This window comes from Saccopteryx bilineata, chromosome 2, assembly GCF_036850765.1.
Source record: "Saccopteryx bilineata isolate mSacBil1 chromosome 2, mSacBil1_pri_phased_curated, whole genome shotgun sequence".
Lineage (NCBI taxonomy): Eukaryota > Metazoa > Chordata > Mammalia > Chiroptera > Emballonuridae > Saccopteryx > Saccopteryx bilineata.
In genome coordinates, this window is record NC_089491.1 from 119,538,599 (window position 1) to 119,558,611 (window position 20,013).

At 41.5% G+C, this 20,013-nt stretch overlaps 1 protein-coding gene across 1 annotated transcript in view; it reads right to left on the reverse strand.

Annotated features, from left to right (window-relative positions):
* PLXNC1 (plexin C1) overlaps positions 1-20,013 on the reverse strand; it is a 168,415-nt gene that overhangs the window by 82,444 nt on the left and 65,958 nt on the right. Inside the window, exons 5-6 of the mRNA XM_066257745.1 lie at positions 14,258-14,372; positions 2,107-2,254 (exon numbers count right to left, since the gene is read on the reverse strand). Coding sequence (XP_066113842.1) covers positions 2,107-2,254; positions 14,258-14,372 — 263 coding nt within the window. The remainder of the gene's footprint in view (positions 1-2,106; positions 2,255-14,257; positions 14,373-20,013) is intronic.

Consider the following 20,013-nt stretch of genomic DNA (forward strand, 5'->3'; position numbering starts at 1 on the left):
GTATCATATGGACAAAGAGAAGTGGAAAAGTGAAATAATTTTTCAAGCAATGCAGATGCAAACAGCCACCAGGGGCCCGATAGCTGAAAGGCATATTTTAAGCCTGGCTCTCTGGCCTGGTGCATTCAATTCCCTTCTGAGGGATTTAGGATTAATTCGGTAACACTAGCTCTCACCACAAAACTGAGTTCCACTGTGATCTTCACCCATTCTAGGAAGACTGCACCATGAATCTGCCTCTACTTCCAGTCTCTCTCACCCAAAGGGACTCAGGAATTCTCAGTCTGTCTATTGTAACTCCGAACCATCCCTGGAATCCATCCACTTCTCTCCATCCCCATCTTCCTCAGTCTCAGCTCTCACTGCCTGCCTCACCTGGACCACTGGAACAGCCTTCCTTCTATCTGATTTTTCAGAACTCAGTCTTTTCTTCCTCTAGAGCCCATTCTCCACCAATGGCCATTCATTCATTCATGTAACAAAAATCTACTGGTTGTAAATGGCTACTTTGTGCCAGACACTTTGTCTTTTTTGGTATCCATTTTCTTTATCACTTTGCTTTCCACCTGTCCTTACCCTGTTTGCCTTAGCTATACGAAACTTCTTTGGCTCCTCAAACAAAACTTTTTCTCTCCTGCCCGACATACTAGTGGATTTCTGCTTGTGATACTCGCCTGCCTCTTCTTGTCTGGCTCAACTCTACTCATCCTCCAGGAAGCTTTCCATACCCCTCTGCCATCCCCCAAGACCAGTTAGGTATCTATTTTATGTGCTTCCCATGGTATGCTCTAGCCCAGGGGTCAGGAACTTATGGCTCGCGAGCCAGATGTGGCTCTTTTTTTTTTTTTTTTTTTTTTTGCATTTTTCTGAAGCTGGAAACAGGGAGAGACAGACAGACTCCCGCATGCGCCCGACCGGGATCCACCTGGCACGCCCACCTTGGGGAGAGGCTCTGCCCACCAGGGGGTGATGCTCTGCCCATCCTGGGCGTCGCCATGTTGCGACCAGAGCCACTCTAGCGTCTGGGGCAGAGGCCACAGAGCCATCCCCAGCGCCCGGGCCATCTTTGCTCCAATGGAGCTTTGGCTGCAGGAGGGGAAGAGAGAGACAGAGAGGAAGGCGCGGTGGAGGGGTGGAGAAGCAAATGTGCGCTTCTCCTATGTGCCCTGGCCGGGAATTGAACCCGGGTCTTCCGCACGCTAGGCCGACGCTCTACCGCTGAGCCAACCGGCCAGGGCCCAGATGTGGCTCTTTTGATGGCTGCATCTGACTGGCAGACAAATCTTTAATTAAAAAAATAATAATGTTAAAAATATAAAACATTCTCTTGTATTACAATCCATTCATTTTCTACCGCTCATGTTCATGGTTGCTGGTGGCTGGAGCCAATCACAGCTGTCCTCTGGGACAACACCAAATTTTTATTGGATAATGCCTAACATACACAGGTCGTTGTCTGGCACTCACGGAATTACATTTTAAAATATGTGGCGTTCATGGCTCTCTCAGCCAAAAAGGTTCCTGACCCCTGCTCTAGCCCCTGTATTTACACATTACATTGTAACAAGTTGTGTACTTGTCTCTACATCAGTAGGCTATAAACACCAGGACCAAGGACCAGCTTAGTCTTTTTTGATTACTGTATCCCTAGCACCTAGCAAAGCACCCTGGAAGTAGTAGTTGTTTAACAAATACTTCTTATATGAATGAATGAATGCAAAGAACTTAAGATGATAGAACACTGGCCACTCTATTTTCTCTTCTCACCATGGACATTTCAACTCTTCAGATGTTAAATTCTCATAACTATTAGGGTAGGGTCAGCCCAATGATCTCTGGCTTTACTCCACTCGCCTATCCAACTTACCATCCTCTGTCATTCTCAGCCACATCTGATAGTGTGACCCTGTGGTCATCGGAGAGGTAGAGAAGAGGTGAGCAGGACCAAGGGGAAGAGCAGGAAGCAGGAGGTAAGGAGAGACTGAGTCTCTAACGTGGGATTACGTAGGTTTTCTTTCCTTTAACTTCCTTCACACACAGTCTGAACTTGGGAGGTTCACTTGCCTTCTTCACTTTCTAACAGAAAGCAGCAAAGAGTCCACTTACCTCTGTAGAATGATGTGGTCAGGATGCTGCAGGTGCAGGTCTCGTTTGGTGGACCTTCCCCTCTGCAGAGCTCTCTGCCAGTGTCCACATTCCTCACCACGCACTCAGACTTTCTTGGAGAGATGCTTCCCAATAAAGTCACTGTGGTCTGTTTGGGGAAGAAGATGGCTCAGGAAGCAAATCATTGTTTTTGTATCATTTCTATCCATTCTAGAGCCTTAAGTGAACTCACCCTTTGACCTGCCATTGAAGAATTTACATCTCTGATGTAAAGAAAGATGCTTGATTGGCTATTTGCTCTGCTCTTTTGTGAATCACATATTCAGTTCTCAGACTGGTGTTCTTCGTCTGTGTATTTTTCTAATCAATTTTTAAGAGCTCCCTGTATAGTAGAGATTAGTCCTTATCTGCCATATTACTGACAAATATTTTCTCCTAATCTGTTTTTCTTGCAACTTTTGTGTATCCTATCTTTTACCCTATACAACATGTTTTTATATAATCAAATACAGGGTTTCTTGTCTTGGTTATAAAGTTCTTCCCAAACCCTTGCTTATAGGCAAACATAAAACTGTTCCACCACCTTTATTATTTTATTTTTAAAAACTTAACTTAGACCCATCTGAAATTTACTTTTATACAGTGTGTGAGATAAGGACCCAAGTTTTTTTTTTTTTTTTTTTTTTTGTATTTTTCCGTAGTTAAAAGCAGGTAGAGCTTTTAGGATACACCCTTAAAGGCTCCAACACCCCAAAGGGTCTCATAGGATGCCATCTGGGTCCTGCTTCAATAGTGGAAAGGAAGGTCATTGAACTAAAGCCTGCCAGGCTTACACGCCTCTGCTGTGAGGAAACAGGGACACTGGAAGGTGGGCTTCCCCCTCGCTCCTCTAAGGGAGGGTTCAGTCTCTTCCAGCCCTGCTCCAGCCACCTATGACCTAACCTTGCCCAGAAAGCTGGGGTTTGCCACTGAAGGCTGAAGGTGCCCAGGGCCGTTGGCCCCATCTACGACACTGTGGACGAGCCTAGGGTATTTCTTCCAAGAAGCAGGTAAACTGATCTCATTCGCACAAGGGCCACTTAATTATGTTTTGCCTGAATAGTCAGGTTTCTTATTCTTCCCTCAAAGATCTCTGTTGTGGGTGTTGATAGTCCTATTTTCTGCTGCTTTGCTTAATATATAGTGTTTCCTTTATCCCTCCTACCTCAATGCCCCACTCATATTTCAGGCTGAGACCTACTCTTAATTTAGAGCTCTCTTTCCTCCTTTTGCCAACTTGTATTATGAATTTACCTTTGCCACCCAGCTTAGTGTATCCCAAGGTTCTCTTTACCAGGCCACAGTCGCAGAGCTCCAGGGAAAGGCAACCTGGTCTCAACTCTCCAGGCAGAGGAGAACAGGAGCTCCATATCCACGCATGCTGCAAATGGCTTTTTCCAGTCTACCTGAATCATTACCAGCTAGAAGCTGCAGTCATTGGGACTTGGACATGAGCTGCAAAGTATAGAATGGTGACAACAATTCCAGTGCCATGCGGACTTTTCCTGTGGGGAACTTTCCTGGACTCCTGCTCCCTGTGACAGCTCCTAACAGACTGAACTGTGGTTGGGTTGCATTTTTCAGGGATTTGGCATGGTGATGGGGCCAACTTGGACTTGGGGAACATGTTAAGGACACTACTCATTCATGGATTCTTGCTGTATTGGCCAAGAGTTTGCTTAAAGGCTGTTAATCACTGTAAAAAAATAGAGGACTGGATGAAGAAGATGGGGCACATATACACCATGGTATATTATTCAGCTAGGAGAAATGGTGACATCGGATCACTTATAGCGAAATGGTGGAGTCTTGGTAGCATTGTGCGGGGTGAAATAAGCGAATCAGAAAAAACAGGAACTGCAGGATTCCATACATTGGTGGGACATAAAAGCGAGACTAAGAGGCATGAACAAGAGTGTGGTGGCTATGGGGGGTGGGGGGAGGGAAGGAGGGAGAGGGGGAGGGGGAGGGGTACAGAGAGAACTGGATGGAGGGTGGCGGAGGACGATCTCTCTTCGGGTGATGGGTATGCAAAAGAACTAAATGACAAGATAACCTGGAAATGTTTTCTTTGAATGTATGTACCCTGATTTATTGATGTCACCCCATTAAAATAAAAATTTATTTATTAAAAAAAAAAAAAAGCGAGTAGGCAGTCAGACAGACTCCCGCATGTGCCTGACTGGGATCCACCCGGCACGCCCACCAGGGGGTGATGCTTTTGCCCATCTGAGGTGTTACTCCTTTGCAATGGGAGCCATTCTAGCACCTGAGGCGGAGGCCATGAGCCATCCTCAGCGCCCAGGCCAACTTTGCTCCAATGGAGCCTTGGCTGCAGAAGGGGAAGAGAGATATAGAGAGGGAGTAGAGGGGGAAGGGTAAAGAAGCAGATGGGTACTTCTCCTGTGTGCCCTAACCGGGATTGAACCCAGGACTTCCACATGCTGGGCCGATGCTCTACCACTGAGCCAACTGGCCAAGGCTCCAACTTCTTTTTTTTAATCCAGCTAGTTAATCAGCTATGTCACAACCATTTACAAAACAGAACAAAAAAGCTTTTGTGCCCACTGCACTGAAATATCATTTTTGTCACATATTAAATTGCCATATATCTAGAATCTATTTCTGAACTCTGCTCTGTTCCACTTATCTATTGCTAGACTTCTAATGTCAACAAATTTTTACTACTGTGACTCTAAATATATTTACTATGTGATAAATATATTTACTATCTGATAAGTATATTGACTATCCTTTTTCATAATTTTCTTAGCCATTTCTTAGACATTATTCTTTCATACAAACTTCAACATCATTTTGTCAAAAGGAAGAAAGGAGACTGAATCTAACTGAAATTGTATGAAATATATACACTGATTTAAAGAGAACTGATATCTTTATGATATTAAGTATTCCTGTCTAAACACTTGATTTTTTTTCACTTGTTTTCCTTTGGCCCGGGTTCACTTAAGAGGGTGCACTTTGATTTCCCACATGTCAGCTCTGTACTTCTTATTGCCAACTGCTAGTATTAGTTTATAGTTAAAGAAAGTGGTCGGTGAAATCTACATTTAAAATTGCTTAAGGTTTTGTTTGTGATCAAATATATGATCAAATTTGGAGGTGGTGGCTGTTGGGGTGTGTATACACAAGGGGCACAAAAATAAAATCTTGAAGTTTCCTCTAAAGCAACTTTTTGCCCAATGAATTAACTAAAGGGACAAGACAGCCAGTTCTCCTGTTGAAAAGGAAAATTAAAGCAATGAATATGCCAATGGTGGGCCCTCCTGTGCCAGATGCCTGAGGGGATCTGGTGGGAAGGTGGGCTAAGCATTAGGGAGCTGAGAGCAGAGAGCCTGGTAACCCTGTCACTAAGATGAAGAGCTATAGTCCCAGACAAGAGGAGAGGCATCCGTCTTCTGTTATGCTTCTGACCTCTGCCCAGACTGTCTGCAAGGCCACCTAAGATTCTGCAGTCTTGTGTCTCTAATGAGCTTGCTAAGTCTATTCTAGGCCGCAGTCAACCCCACCATTCCATTTGCAGAGTTCTGTTTCTGGGCCACAGAATCATGTTGGTAGAAAGCAAGTTCTTACAGTCTAACCTGGAAGAAGCCAAGTCCAACCATCTCTAGGGACTTGAGACTAGGAACATATCCCAGACCGATCCCACTAGTTCATCTTCAACAGAGCTGAACTCAGATCCATCCTCCTTCTTCACTCTAGCGTGTATAGCTGCACCACACCTCTGAGCACATGGTCCTGTCACATGTTACCCTGTACACATATATGTCTTAAATGTATTTCAGCGTCCAAACACTATAACAAAAATATCAGAAAGTTTTTTAAAATCCTATTTTTACCAGCTGTTTTAAATTTCCTACATTTCCTTCTAGTTCTCACATACATAGTTTTACACGACTGTAATTACTGATTTATTCCACAAACATTTATCAAGCTCTTAAGATGTGGTAAAGAGCTGAACAAAGTACGGAACACTTTAGTGAGCCAAACAGCTGTAGTCCCCGCCCTCAAAGAGCTTATTGTCTAGCAGAAGCAGGGAAAAGTCCACTAGACTAAAACAAATTTAGTTTGAGAGCCACACAGTATTAAGAGACCATTAAGAAATGGCAGAAGCCCAGGCTGTGATGGTACAGTAGAAAAGGAAAAACAGGACAGACCAAAAACGTCCTTCAGAGGCGGCAGAGCGCAGGACTGGAAACAGAGCATGTGGCTATGAAGGACCGGGTGAGCAAACGGATGGAAAGAGGTACCATGGACCGAGACAGGGCACAGTGAGGGAGGCCAGCAGGACTGGAAACAGAGCATGTGGCTATGAAGGACTGGGTGAGCAAACGGATGGAAAGAGGTACCATGGACCGAGACGGGGCACAGTGAGGGAGGCCAGCTTTGATTGGAAACTTAAGATTCTAAATTTGGATGTGTTTAGTTCAAGCTATTTGTGTGATCGTCAAGAGGATGTGGGCCTGGAGCTTGGAGGCACAATCTGGGGTGGAGATAAGGGAGACATGAACATACAGGTGATCCAGAAAGCTATGAGAGTGGATAAGATCATCTGTGGATAAAGTAGACTCAGAGGAGATAGAGAGCCAAAACTGGGCCTGAAACAACTCCACTATTTTGAGTCTGGGAGAGAAGGAGCCAGCAAGAGAGGCTGAGGCGTGGCCGAAGAAAAAGAGCATGCAGAGGGTGTACAGTGGAAGAGAGGGTTTCCAGAATCCCGCCAGCCGGCCAAGTGAGATGAGGACTTCTACCACCTGCTGGAAGGGTACATGGAGCTCACCAGGGTCCTCAGCAAGAACAGTTTCCAGGCAACAGAAGGGCAAAGGCCAGTTTGGGGTTATCTGACATTAGGAGACAGCAAGGGCCATGGAAGAAGCGGTTGGCCAGGGAGTTGAAGGTGTTTTTGTGTGATGTTGGGTTCCGGGTGAGTACGGTAAAAAAGCTGAAGTATTGGCTTAGTAAACCCAAAATGGGACTCCTTAGCAGGTTAATAGGTCTTTCTTTTTTTTTTTTTTTTTTTAATAAATTTTTATTAATGTTAATGGGATGACATTAATAATTCAGGGTACATATATTCAAAGAAAACATGTCTAGGTTATCTTGTCATTAAATTATGTTGCATACCCCTCACCCAGAGTCAGATTGTCTTCCGTCACCCTCTGTCTAGTTTTCTCTGTGCCCCTCCCCCTCCCCCTAACTCTCTCCCTCCCTCCCTCCTGCGTCCTCCCTCCCCCCACCCCTGGTAACCACCACTCTCTTGTCCATGTCTCTTAGTCTCGTTTTTATGTTCCACCAATGTATGGAATTATGTAGTTCTTGTTTTTTTCTGATTTACTTATTTCACTCCGTATAATGTTATCAAGATCCCACCATTTTGCTGTAAATGATCTGATGTCATCATTTCTTATGGCTGAGTAGTATTCCATAGTGTATATGTGCCACATCTTCTTTATCCAGTCTTCTATTGAAGGGCTTTTTGGTTGTTTCCATGTCTTGGCCACTGTGAACAGTGCTGCAATGAACATGGGGCTACATGTGTCTTTACGTATCAATGATTCTGAGGTTTTGGGGTATATACCCAGTAGAGGGATTGCTGGGTCATAAGGTAGTTCTATTTGCAGTTTTTTGAGGAACCACCATACTTTCCTCCATAATGGTTGTACTACTTTACATTCCCACCAACAGTGTATGAGGGTTCCTTTTTCTCCACAGCCTCTCCAACACTTGCTATTACCCGTCTTGTTGATAATAGCTAATCTAACAGGTGTGAGGTGGTATCTCATTGTAGTTTTGATTTGCATTTCTCTAATAACTAATGAAGCTGAGCATCTTTTCATATATCTGTTGGCCATTTGTATTTCTTCCTGGGAGAAGTGTCTGTTCATGTCCTCTTCCCATTTTTTTATTGGATTGTTTGTTTGTTTGTTGTTGAGTTTTATGAGTTCTTTGTAAATTTTGGATATTAGGCCCTTATCTGAGCTATTGTTTGAAAATATCAGTTCCCATTTAGTTGGCTGTCTGTTTATTTTGATATCGGTTTCTCTTGCTGAGCAAAAACTTTTTATTCTGATGTAGTCCCATTCATTTATCTTTGCCTTCACTTCTCTTGCCATTGGAGTCAAGTTCATAAAATGTTCTTTAAAACCCAGGTCCATGAGTTTAGTACCTATGTCTTCTTCTATGTACTTTATTGTTTCAGATCTTATATTTAGGTCTTTGATCCATTTTGAATTAATTTTAGTACACGGGGACAGGCTGTAGTCGAGTTTCATTCTTTTGCATGTGGCTTTCCAGTTTTCCCAACACCATTTGTTGAAGAGGCTTTCTTTTCTCCATTTTGTGTTGTTGGCCCCCTTATCAAAGATTATTTGACCATATATATGTGGTTTTATTTCTGGGCTTTCTATTCTGTTCCATTGGTCTGAGTGTCTATTTTTCTGCCAATACCATACAGTTTTGATTATTGTGGCCAATAGGTCTTTCTTGAACTACAGTGGACAAAGAGAAACTGAAAACATAAAGGATAAGATAAAGATAGAAAGTTTAAGTGTCAATTAGCTGATGATGTATCTGGTGGCCAACAAACATTCTACCAGGTCAACCAACGTCCATATTTTACTTAACCGTTCTCCTTATTGCCAAACAGTTCCATTATCTCCAAGTTTCTAATTCTATAAATGCTACGCAATAGCATGTGTATGCATCTGGGTTTTCTTCTTTCAAGTTACTTCTTCAGAATTCTAAGCCTGGAATTGCTACTTCCAACAGAATGAATATATTTATGACTTTGAAACATACTGCCAAATGGCTTTCCAAAAAGATTGTGCTAATTGGCATTGCCAACACTAGGTGTTAGCATATCATATTATCACTTTAATTTGTATTTATTTGATAATTGGTAATGTTGAATGTATTGGCACAATGTCCAACTCTCTAAACCTCTTCTTGTGAGAATATGCTTTGCCCACTTGCTTTTTGGTGTTTTGATGTTTTTCTTTTTAATTTCTCCTAGCTTTAATATCTTGCAATTAATATTTTGCCTGTTGCAAATGTTTCCCTAAAGTGTGTGCTTTAGTTGTTCCTTATTTTTTTGTTGGACAGATATTTTTTTAAGTCAAGTATACGATTATTTTCCTTTTGTTATTGCATACTGTATTGCTGCCAAGCTAAGAAAATTATACTTCTGAATTACCTGATGCTCAATTCTATTTTCTGTTAGTTTTTGTCAGCTTTTCATATGGATTTCTTAATTAGCCTAAATTTTATTTTTATATTTAATGTAAAATGTGAATTAAATTATGGTTCCATTTTGTAAGTCAGTTATCTCAGTACCTTTTATAAAAAATTATTTTCTTTCCTCTTACTTTTATGACATTTAATCTTTAATATTTTCACATCTACTTCTCAGCTTTTTACTCTACTTCATAGAATAGAGTAAAAAGCATATACCTATTTTTAAACCAGAATCATCAGCTGAATTATTGTTCTAGACATATTTCTAATCATATGGACATAGTCTTGCTTAAATAATTTTATTTTTTAAATAGATTTTGGATATTCTCAATCAGTTCATATTATTCCAGATAAATTTTATATTAATTTTAAGATAAATGATATTCAAATTTTCACTGGGATTACATGAAATCTAGAAAATAGATGGAAGAAGGGTGAAATTTTTATGGTATCTTCCCACCAAGAAACATGGTGTATGGCTGGATGTATTCAAGATGTTTTTCATATCTTCCAAGAAAATATCCTGTGTGTTTTTGCTTTAATTTTTATTTATACTTATGCTTTTAATTGATAAGGTTTCTATAATATGAATTATAAATAGTCTCAGTAGGCCACTGCCCCACATTCTAATTATTGTTTAAAAAATCATTTAAAGACAAGCTGTTGCAAAGTCAAACTTACTATCTTTGGTAGCTGTCTTTAACATGTATCTCCTAGTAAAAATGATTTTAGCCCTGGCCGGTTGGCTCAGCGGTAGAGCGTCGGCCTGGTGTGCGGGGGACCCGGGTTCGATTCCCGGCCAGGGCACACAGGAGAAGCGCCCATTTGCTTCTCCACCCCCCACTCCTTCCTCTCTGTCTCTCTCTTCCCCTCTCGCAGCCAAGGCTCCATTGGAGCAAAGATGGCCCAGGCGCTAGGGATGGCTCCTTGGCCTCTGCCCCAGGCGCTAGAGTGGCTCTGGTCGTGACAGAGCGATGCCCCGGAGGGGTAGAGCATCGCCCCCTGGTGGGCAGAGCGTTTCCCCTGGTGGGCGTGCCGGGTGGATCCCAGTCGGGCGCATGCGGGAGTCTGTCTGGCTGTCTCTCCCCGTTACTGTATTATTCCATACGTAGGTGGGACATAATAGTGAAACTAAGAGACATTGATAAGAGTGTGGTGGTTACGGGGGGGTGGGGGGAATGGGAGAGGGATAGGGGGTGGGGAGGGGCACAAAGAAAACAAGATAGAAGGTAACAGAGGACAATCTGACTTTGGGTGGTGGGTATGCAACATAATTGAACGACAAGATAACCTGGACTTGTTATCTTTGAATATATGTATCCTGATTTATTGATGTCACCCCATTAAAAAAATAAAATTATAAAAAAAAAATGATTTTAAATACAGGGTATATACCTAGCTCTTTAAGATTATACATGAGTATTTCTATTGTTTTAATGAATGGGCAATTTTATTAATAAACATTAACAATTAGTTTTAGCTTACATGTAAGGTTATTGATATTTAAGTGCTTGCTGAACACTTAGCACTTTGTTTTACTTTTATTAATTTAAATAGTTGTAAGAGCTATTTTGTTTATATTTTGCAGATATACAACCACTTAAGAGGGGCAAATAATGATATTTTGTCTAATGGAAATAAAATATTATTTTATTTTAATATATATATTTTTCCTTTTCCAAGTGAGAGGAGGGAAGATAGACTCCTGCATGGGCCCGGACTGGGATCCACCCAGCAACTCCTGTCTGAGGCCGATGCTCTGCCCATCTAGGACCATGCTCTCAACTGAGCTATTTTTAGCACCTGAGGCAGAGGCTCCACAGAGCCATCCTTAGTGCCTGGGCTGATGTGCTTGAATCAATTGAGCCATGGCTGTGGAAGAAGAGAGAGAGAACGAGAAGGGGGAGGGGTAGAGAAGCAGATGGTCACTTCTCCTGTGTGCCCTGACCGGAAATTGAACCCAGTATATCCACATGCCGGCCCGATGCTCTACCACTGAGACATCAGGCCAGGGCCAAAATATTATTTCTATTACTTGTTTCTTGTATTACTGAACTGGACAGAACAATGTTGACTGAATCAATGATGGTAAAATTTTGTGTTTTCATTTGTAAAAGAATGTTTTTAGTAACTTTCCTTTAGGAACCAGGTTGTTTGTGGGAAATACTTAATTCCCACATCTGTTTTGTTTTTATCAGTATAAGCCATTTTCCCTGAATGCTAAAAGTTCCTTATAGGTATACACAAACGTATAATTTTACATAATGCAATAACAGGGTATACCATACATCCTTTTTGTGTGTGTCTGTGCATGCAAGGAATTCATTTTTCTTTTTTTTTCACTTGTCTGTCTTCCTTCCCATCACATCAGTATTCCTTCAGGGGAGCCCATGTTTACAACTCAGTAATAATTCTTCTATATTTTTCTCAAATAACCATAAAGAGACATATACTCATAAATTTATATCGGGACTTTTAAAATTAATACAAGATCATGCTATACCTACTTTTCTGCATCCTGCTGTTTTTTTTACTCAACAAAACCTCATAGATATCCCTTCAAGACAACTGGAATTGCTCTCATTTTTTTCTCTTTAATGTCTATTTCTTAATGAGGATGAGTATATAATCTTCTAATTGTTTTGTGTAAAGAGACGAGGCTTTTTGGGAACAGAGTCTCTGCATTATATGGAGGGTTTCCTGTATCTAGAAATTTCTAGAATGTTGCAAGGTACATGATGTGCAGTTTGCAAACCCTTTATGAATGGAGCTGGCTGGTAAACTTGAGGAAAACCACAGACTGCCATCCCTGTAGGTCAGAATCAGGTACTATTTAAATAAACAAAAATCTGAGACTTTCAGGCAAGTTGTAAATGATCATAGGACAGAAATATTTTCGACATATTATGACCAAGAGATGGAGTCAAATGTTTTACCAACATAGTTAAAATAATCAGTCCAAAGTTGGATTCAAAGACTTGCTTTATTCGAACTACTACATCCTTATCGCCTTTATCTTGAGGGTGATGATGACTGCGGAGATTAAGGTAATGGTTGTGTGGGAAGACTCGAGGGACCAGGGTAAACCACAGTGGGACTCAGAGTGGCAGGAAAACACTAGTAGTGTTTAGGTGGTAAACATTTTTTTGTATGATACATACTAGATATGAATGGTGGTTAATTTATACTAGTGAATGCAAAGATAGGTAAGCAAATTGTGTAAGCAAAATTTTATTTGTGTAATGAACAAGTCACTTTCCCTCACTATATTTAGCTAAATTATTATCCTTACAATTTTCAAAATGATAAAAGAAAAGAATTTGCAACATCTTAACCACTTATCAGAGTACTGGGTAGATTCAAGGATCCTAAGATTTTCTCTCCTTCTCCATTGGCACCAAAGAATTTTCAGACTGATGAGAGAAATACAAATTTGGTCATACCTGTGCTTAGATGCCTAAGCACTTTTTTTTCAGACTATCCACTGTTGACTCAGACCTGTCTGGCTGAAGGCTTGAAAAGTTTTTTTTTAATATATACACATCTCTCCCCCACCCCCAGGAAGACCATAGAAAGTGAAAACTACCCAATAATTTAAAATCCTTGAGTTCTGATCAGTTATGACTTAAAAACTTGATTCCTTTATTATTTATCCTTCATTAAACGCTCTGACTCTCCCTTTATTAAATGTTAAATCATCTTAAGTGGTATGGTGCTTGCTATTTGAAATGGCAAAGTGTAAGGGAAAAGAGAAAGTGGCCCATTTCCTTGTTAATGTGACATTCAAGTAAAACAGAGCAAGCTCAACAGGCAGGTCAACTGGCTGCTGATGGGGATTCTGTACAATTATTCATAATACAAGAGCCATAATTAGGGAGGAAACGTCTCCTACAGCTCCGCCGAGAGAGCAAGACAGGAACTCCATTTCCCATAGGACATGGTTGGTATGTGAGTCAGGAAATGCTTAATATACTCATTTCTTCCTTTCTCTCATCCAATGACAGGGCTGATTGGCAGTTTTGCCTTGGCAAGAGCCCACAGGCTTTCTTTGCGAGGGACCCCACTTGCAACATTCGCTGCCCACATTGATTTCTCTCCCCTCTCCCAATACGTCCATAACATAGTTGTCAGGAGAAGCCTGAACATGCAAGGAAAAGGAACCATAAAATAAAATAAAATTTTGCACTAAGCCACATTTAAGGTGTCTTATTGACCATGAGTCTGAATTTCTTTCTTCTCTATTTTTAAAATCAATGTGTTTTCCTACTACATTAAAAGTTCATCTTTTTTAAAAAATTTTTTTATTTTTCTGAAGCTGGAAACGGGGAGAGACAGTCAGACAGACTCCCGCATGTGCCCGACCGGGATCCACCCGGCACGCCCACCAGGGGCAACGCTCTGCCCACCAGGGGGCGATGCTCTGCCCCTCCGGGGCATTGCTCTGCCGTGAACAGAGCCACTCTAGCGCCTGGGGCAGAGGCCAAGGAGCCATCCCCAGCGCCCGGCCATCCTTGCTCCAATGGAGCCTTGGCTGCGGGAGGGGAAGAGAGAGACAGAGAGGAAGGAGGTGGGGGGGGGTGGAGAAGCAAATGGGCGCTTTTCCTATGTGCCCTGGCCGGAAATCGAACCCGGGTCTACGAGGGCAGGTCCATGATGTGTCCTGGTCGCTGCTATACGCCTGGCACCTTGTGCAGCATGTGGCATCTGGTAGGCACTCAATATTAGTTAACTAAACAAATGACTCTCCTAACTAAGTGTATTTGTTTACTAATTGACATTTCACACACAGAAGGAAGTTAACATCAGTTGTGTAAGACAAGACAATACAATATAGAGAAATTAAAATCTTTCCTCTTACCTTATCTTTACTTCTTTGAGATATGTAAATATAAGGGCACTGTTTAGCTCCTGATGCAATATCCAGCCAGTTTTCTGAGTTCTCTGAACGTACACAATCATCTTTAAAAGTGCACCTATTAAAACAAAAAATAGGGCAACAGAACAGCAACTCAACACATGCATTAGTTAAAACTTTCTCATACTGGCTTCAGTACAAAACACCAGGCCTTTCACAGTGGATTATTGATTTTGCGCAAGAATAGGAATGAAATGCTAAAACCATGAGAAGCAAAAGAAAAACAGAACGCTTTTTCCACCATGTCTCAGAGCAGAGAACAAATGCAAACAACATGTTGAACTTGGACTCAAGAGCCCTCTCACAAGATCACACCTCTAAATACAGTGAAAGCACGTACTCTTGTGGATTCTGAAATTAAAGAGCTCCCTTCTAGAAAAAAACTAGCAAAGAACAGCCAAAGAAGGGGTTTATACATTGTATACATTTCAGGTTTGCAGTTCACTCCCAGAATACTGACCTATTGTGTAAATTTTTTGTAGTTAAAAAAAGAAAACCAGCTTTGCAGTATGATAATTAAATAAAAATATGTCAAGGGCAGAGCCTTCCCAAGAATTTGATAAGACATTCCATAATTATGTACTACATAACATTTATTTATACAGATACACCAATTAATATCAAAAGATATGAATGAGACACTTTCCAGGGCCACTTTCCCAAGTCAGCCAGCTCGGAGGTTGACCCAGATAAATCCAGCTGTGGTCAGCACCAACTACTTTGACAAACATGATCAGAAGCTGAGTGGTGAGATCATTTGGTAAGCTTGCTGTCTCGGTCACTCTAGGTCACGCTAACTTTGGAGCTCTTGACTCGCCAGAAGGGCTGCGAAGCCGACAAGAAAAGCAAACACCAAGTGCCATGGTATTGTCAAAGGGTGCTGGATTCCACACATCTCACTGAGGAATGTCAAGCGAAGAACAAAACATCTGTTAGCTATAACTTCTCGAGGCCTAGGGTTGAAATGAAGGGGTGAGAGAGCACCCGTGACACCTGAGTTTGAAAAGAAACTGAAAATTCATGAATCATGAGTTTGAAAAGCAACCAGATGATAACTACGTTCAGCTGCGGGGAGTCCCTGAGCGGAGCTGAACAGACGGAGATGGGGACCAAACAGTGTATCTGACGTGCGCTGACATTTTATAAGCGGTTCTTTCTTCTTCTTCTTCCTCTTTTCTCTCTCTTTCTCCTTCTGTCCCTCTCTCTCTGATTCTTCAGAATTTAGGCCCCGTGGCTTTGTCTTTGAGCTCTGTGCTCATTTGAATGTGACAAAAATAGAACAGGAAGCCAGTGAGTTTCATTGAACATCATCCGCAAACACAATATTCTCAGCATGTCACAGTGATCCTGTGGCATTTTGGGGAACCCTGCTTCCAGTGAGCACATCTGTGTCTGAACTCACTCTGCGTCAGTTCTTCCTCCCACATCACGACCATGGGGATTTTCATCAGCAATTCTCCAAAGCCATAAATGTATCTGACCCTCATTGCTTCTGGGCCTTTTGGCTAAGATCAGGTGTAATTTATCTGCCCCTTGATAGCTAGCTCATCTGTCATGGACATTAAGTTCAAATTAAACTGCCTCTCAATGTCAGGGAGAGTTTGCAAAGAAGGAACAAGTACCACTGAACTGAAGAACAGAGAATGACAAGGCTGGTTTCTTATTTTGTAATTGAAAGAGATTGCAACTGTCAAAAACCACCTGCCTCTCCTGGGCACTCTGGTTTGTATAAAGCACTTCCTCTGCCCATAAGAAAGAAGGAAAAAAAAAACCCAAACAGCCAGTTCTACAGAGACTGGAGCACAAATATTTTTGTAGGCTCTTAATGCTGCCTGGGAGTCAAGGCCCAAGGCTGCCAAAAAAACAAGTGTAAAATATTTCATACAAATAGTGCTACAATTTGCCAATTTGTAGGCAGAAAACAGTAGTGCCACTGAGTTATCACTCCTTTTCTGAACTCCTATAGCATTTCTTGTCAGAACCACACATTTTGATATTTAATCATATGCTGTCTTGAATTACAACTTAACTGTTTCATATGTCTATGTCCTTTCTCCCCAAGTAAGCTCTAAGCTCCTCAAAGGAAGAGAGAAAGTCTTTAATATTTCTTCAGCAAATCCCTCTGTGTTTGGCAGCATGATATGCAAATACTAGGGTTTCAATAAATATGTTTGAATGAATGGATGAAATATGAAATCTGTACAGGTCCTTTCTGTCGGTGATTTTTCTTTCTAGAGATTCCCTGTGATCTATATCTGACTCCTACTTACAGTAGAGAGAGTGTTTTTAACCTAAGCTAAAAGTTCACATCTAGGGTTGGAGAGGAAATAAATTGGGAGTTGAGTTTTTAGTTTATTGTCTGTAAAATATGTGTGTGTATACATATATATTTATATATAAAATTAACCTTTCATATCCTATTTTTCATAAGGAAATGATTTCAAAATCTAACCATGTAAAGAAACTGAATACAAATTCCTTGTTCGTAGAGCATCTTTGAAATTTCTAAACTCCTATTCCTTGTTTCTTCTCACCAGTCAAAAAGTAAAATTGAGGATAGCTTGCTTGATTTGCACATCGGCCCCAGATGGGGGGTGCCGGATGGATCCCGGTTGGGGTGCATGCGGGAGTCTGTCTCACTATCTCCCCTCCTCTCACTTAAAAAAAAAGTAAAATTGAAAAAAAAATCCTGTGACACCAAGAATGCATAACCAGATGGTCAACCAACAACAGCGTCTTATTGCTTTCCTAATATTACAAGTTATAAAATCTTCATTGCAGCACATACCCCACACATTCACATTTCTGAAGGCGGGGGAGCAGATTTTAGAGCTCCCACATTTTAGTAAACAAAACCAGTTACTCTGAAATGATCCCTTTTGTAAGATAACCCTCTGATCCCTATGTATGAACAAAAGCAATGGTCAAGTGCTTAAACACTTATGCCACTGCCCAGATAAAATTAAAATCTCATTGTCAGACACAAGGGAGGGTGTGGGGGTCCTTGGTGAGGCACTCCCTGATAGACTGACCTATGAACTGGCTTAATTTAATTTTCTTTGGGCCCCAGATGGGAAGGAAAATGGATTCAGATTAGGAGGAGCACATGCTGGAGAAATGGCCGAGACAGATGTGCTCTCCTGACCTCAGACTGCTGCCTCTGCCCTGTCTGCCACACACTCCGTCCAAAAGCCCTAGATCCCCCAAAGTATTTTATTTCCCTAATCCTTTATCCAGGTAGATCAGATGTTTGCATGACAAGGCCAATATGCAACACTACTAACCTATTTGCAAATTGGGAAATAAAACCAACTCAAATGCAAAGGAAGGACTGCTTGAAAAAAGGAAAGGAAAGAAAAAGAAAGGAAAGGAAAGGAAAGGAAAGGAAAGGAAAGGAAAGGAAAGGAAAGGAAAATGAGGGAAGGGGAGGGGAGGGGAGGGAGGGGAGGGAAGAACCATAACCAAGAAGTTAATTTAAAAAAAAAAACTTTACTTAGGTGTAAAACATTGTATTTGGAAACAATTTAGTGAATGACACTATTTAAAAAGGCTTTCTCTGGTCAATTTGCTATAAAATCTGCTATAAAGCTTAATTTATTCATAATACTAAGAGTTTGGTATTGCCACTCAACTATATGCTAAGTACTTGGGGCACCTCTCTCCCAGCCCTAACTCATAATAAAGTCTGTTCAAACCCTACCCAGGCCCCAACTCATGAACAAGGAGATTCCAGACATTTGTTTCTAAGTTTGCCGTTTAGAATTCAGCAAGTGTTTTCACACTGTGGGGGTGCTCTTTGAGGTTACAGAACTCTGCTTAAACCCTAATATCCTCTAGTACCTACTCCAACACATACCTGCATGGAGGCGACACTGCCCTCCCCCAGGCCAGGCACTGGTCTGAGTGTTTCAGTGAGTACTAACTCACCAGTCCTTGTACAACCTTATTCTATAGGGATGAAACGGAGGCTCAGAGAACTGCAATAACATGCCAAAGTCACACAGTCATAAGTGACAGAAGTTTGGCTTCAGAGCCACACACTTGGCTGCTCAGGGCATGGCCACCTGTGAGCCCTAGCTGACATTTAATAAGGTGCACAAGGATAAAAAACACACAGAGCTCCTCCCGGTGTCCTGGGGTCTCTAACGTGGTGGGAGGGTGGGCTGGGACTTGGCCAGGATGAGGCGACAGACATGAGGACCCCAGCAGCGGAAAGAAAAGAAGGTGAGGCAGAGTTTCGAGGAGGAAAAGGATTTGGGAGGGGTGGGAATTCAGAGAGGTCTCTAATTTTTATGGATCACTAGCAATGAATACAGAGTACCTAACTATGGGTTAAAATTCCAGGAGGCCCCTGACTTACAAATCTATTGTGTTTAAAAAAAGTATTAATAAAATTTGCTTGCAAACCATCTGTTTGTAATATAGAATACACTTTTCTCCCCATAGAAATAATGTTATAAACAGTGATTAAGTCTCCAGGTTAGTCCACAAAACCTATTTATATATAATGTTGCTTCAGTACTATATATTTGCAATAAAAGAGTAGCAGAAAACAATGAGATTGCAGCCATATGAATTATATAGCAGTTTTTCTTCGTTCCTTATTTGTGTTTCAGCTCAGCTAGATCGACTTTTAAATTTATTATTATAGCATTGTATTTACACAGTATTTCTATTTTTTTTGATGAGTATGGCTTAAATTATTAATTGTTTTCATGCCAACATAAAGAACTGGGAGGCCTACCTCTGCCAAGGAGCTGAAATTTCCAAGCAGGTAAAATGCCCAGGGGCCAGGCTGAGGGACCTTGAGAATCTGACTCTATTAGAGTAGAATCTCTCAGTAAAAATTTACCACTGACTCAACCTTGAAATGGAAACTCTGAACTGAGAAATGTAACTTCTACTTCCGGCCCCTCGAATTTCATCAGCATCTTCTAATGTGATTGTTCACCAAGAGCAGACAGTCCCTGAAGGTCACCGATAAGTACATGTCAGGGAATTGGCTTGAATGTGGAGGCTGGCTGACCTGCTCCAGAGATTTTCTACTGATACAATATTAGAAAACTTTTAACAAGGAAGCAATCCGGCCTCTCTCACAGGGAATGGGAGGCTGTGTCCACACTGGCTAGAGGAAGGTTTTGTTACAAGAGTATCCCAAGGTCTTCTGCTAAGTGATTTGAAACAGATGTCTGTATTTTTAGGAAAGGCACAGAGCCCAGAACAGGGTCCAGGCGTCCCCTGGAGTCAGGAGACTTTCCATTAACATTGTCAGTCCCTGAGATGAAGAAACCGAACTCAGTTGAATAGAAAACAATAGGAAGTCATGGTGATTAACTCTGAAGTCAGGACCTCCAGACCCAGGAAAGGGGAATGCCAAAATACAAGACTGAAATACTGCTGAGAAAGCAGAAAAAGGGCATCCTTACTGCTGGAGCTGAAAGTCATGATAAAATTATGCTAATAACAGAGGCAATTTAGATTTTTTACAAAAGCAAAAACATCTGACATGCCAGGCAACATTCTTTCATGTGATTTGGTTCATTTATTCTCCACAACAAACCTATGGGTAGGTATAATGACTGTCCCTGCTTTGCATATGAGAGGAACTGAGTCATGGAAGGCTCCATAATGGTTCCCCAAAGTCACAGAGTTCGTAAGCAGAGGGGCTGAGAAACAAAACCAGGCAGTTTAGCTTCCAA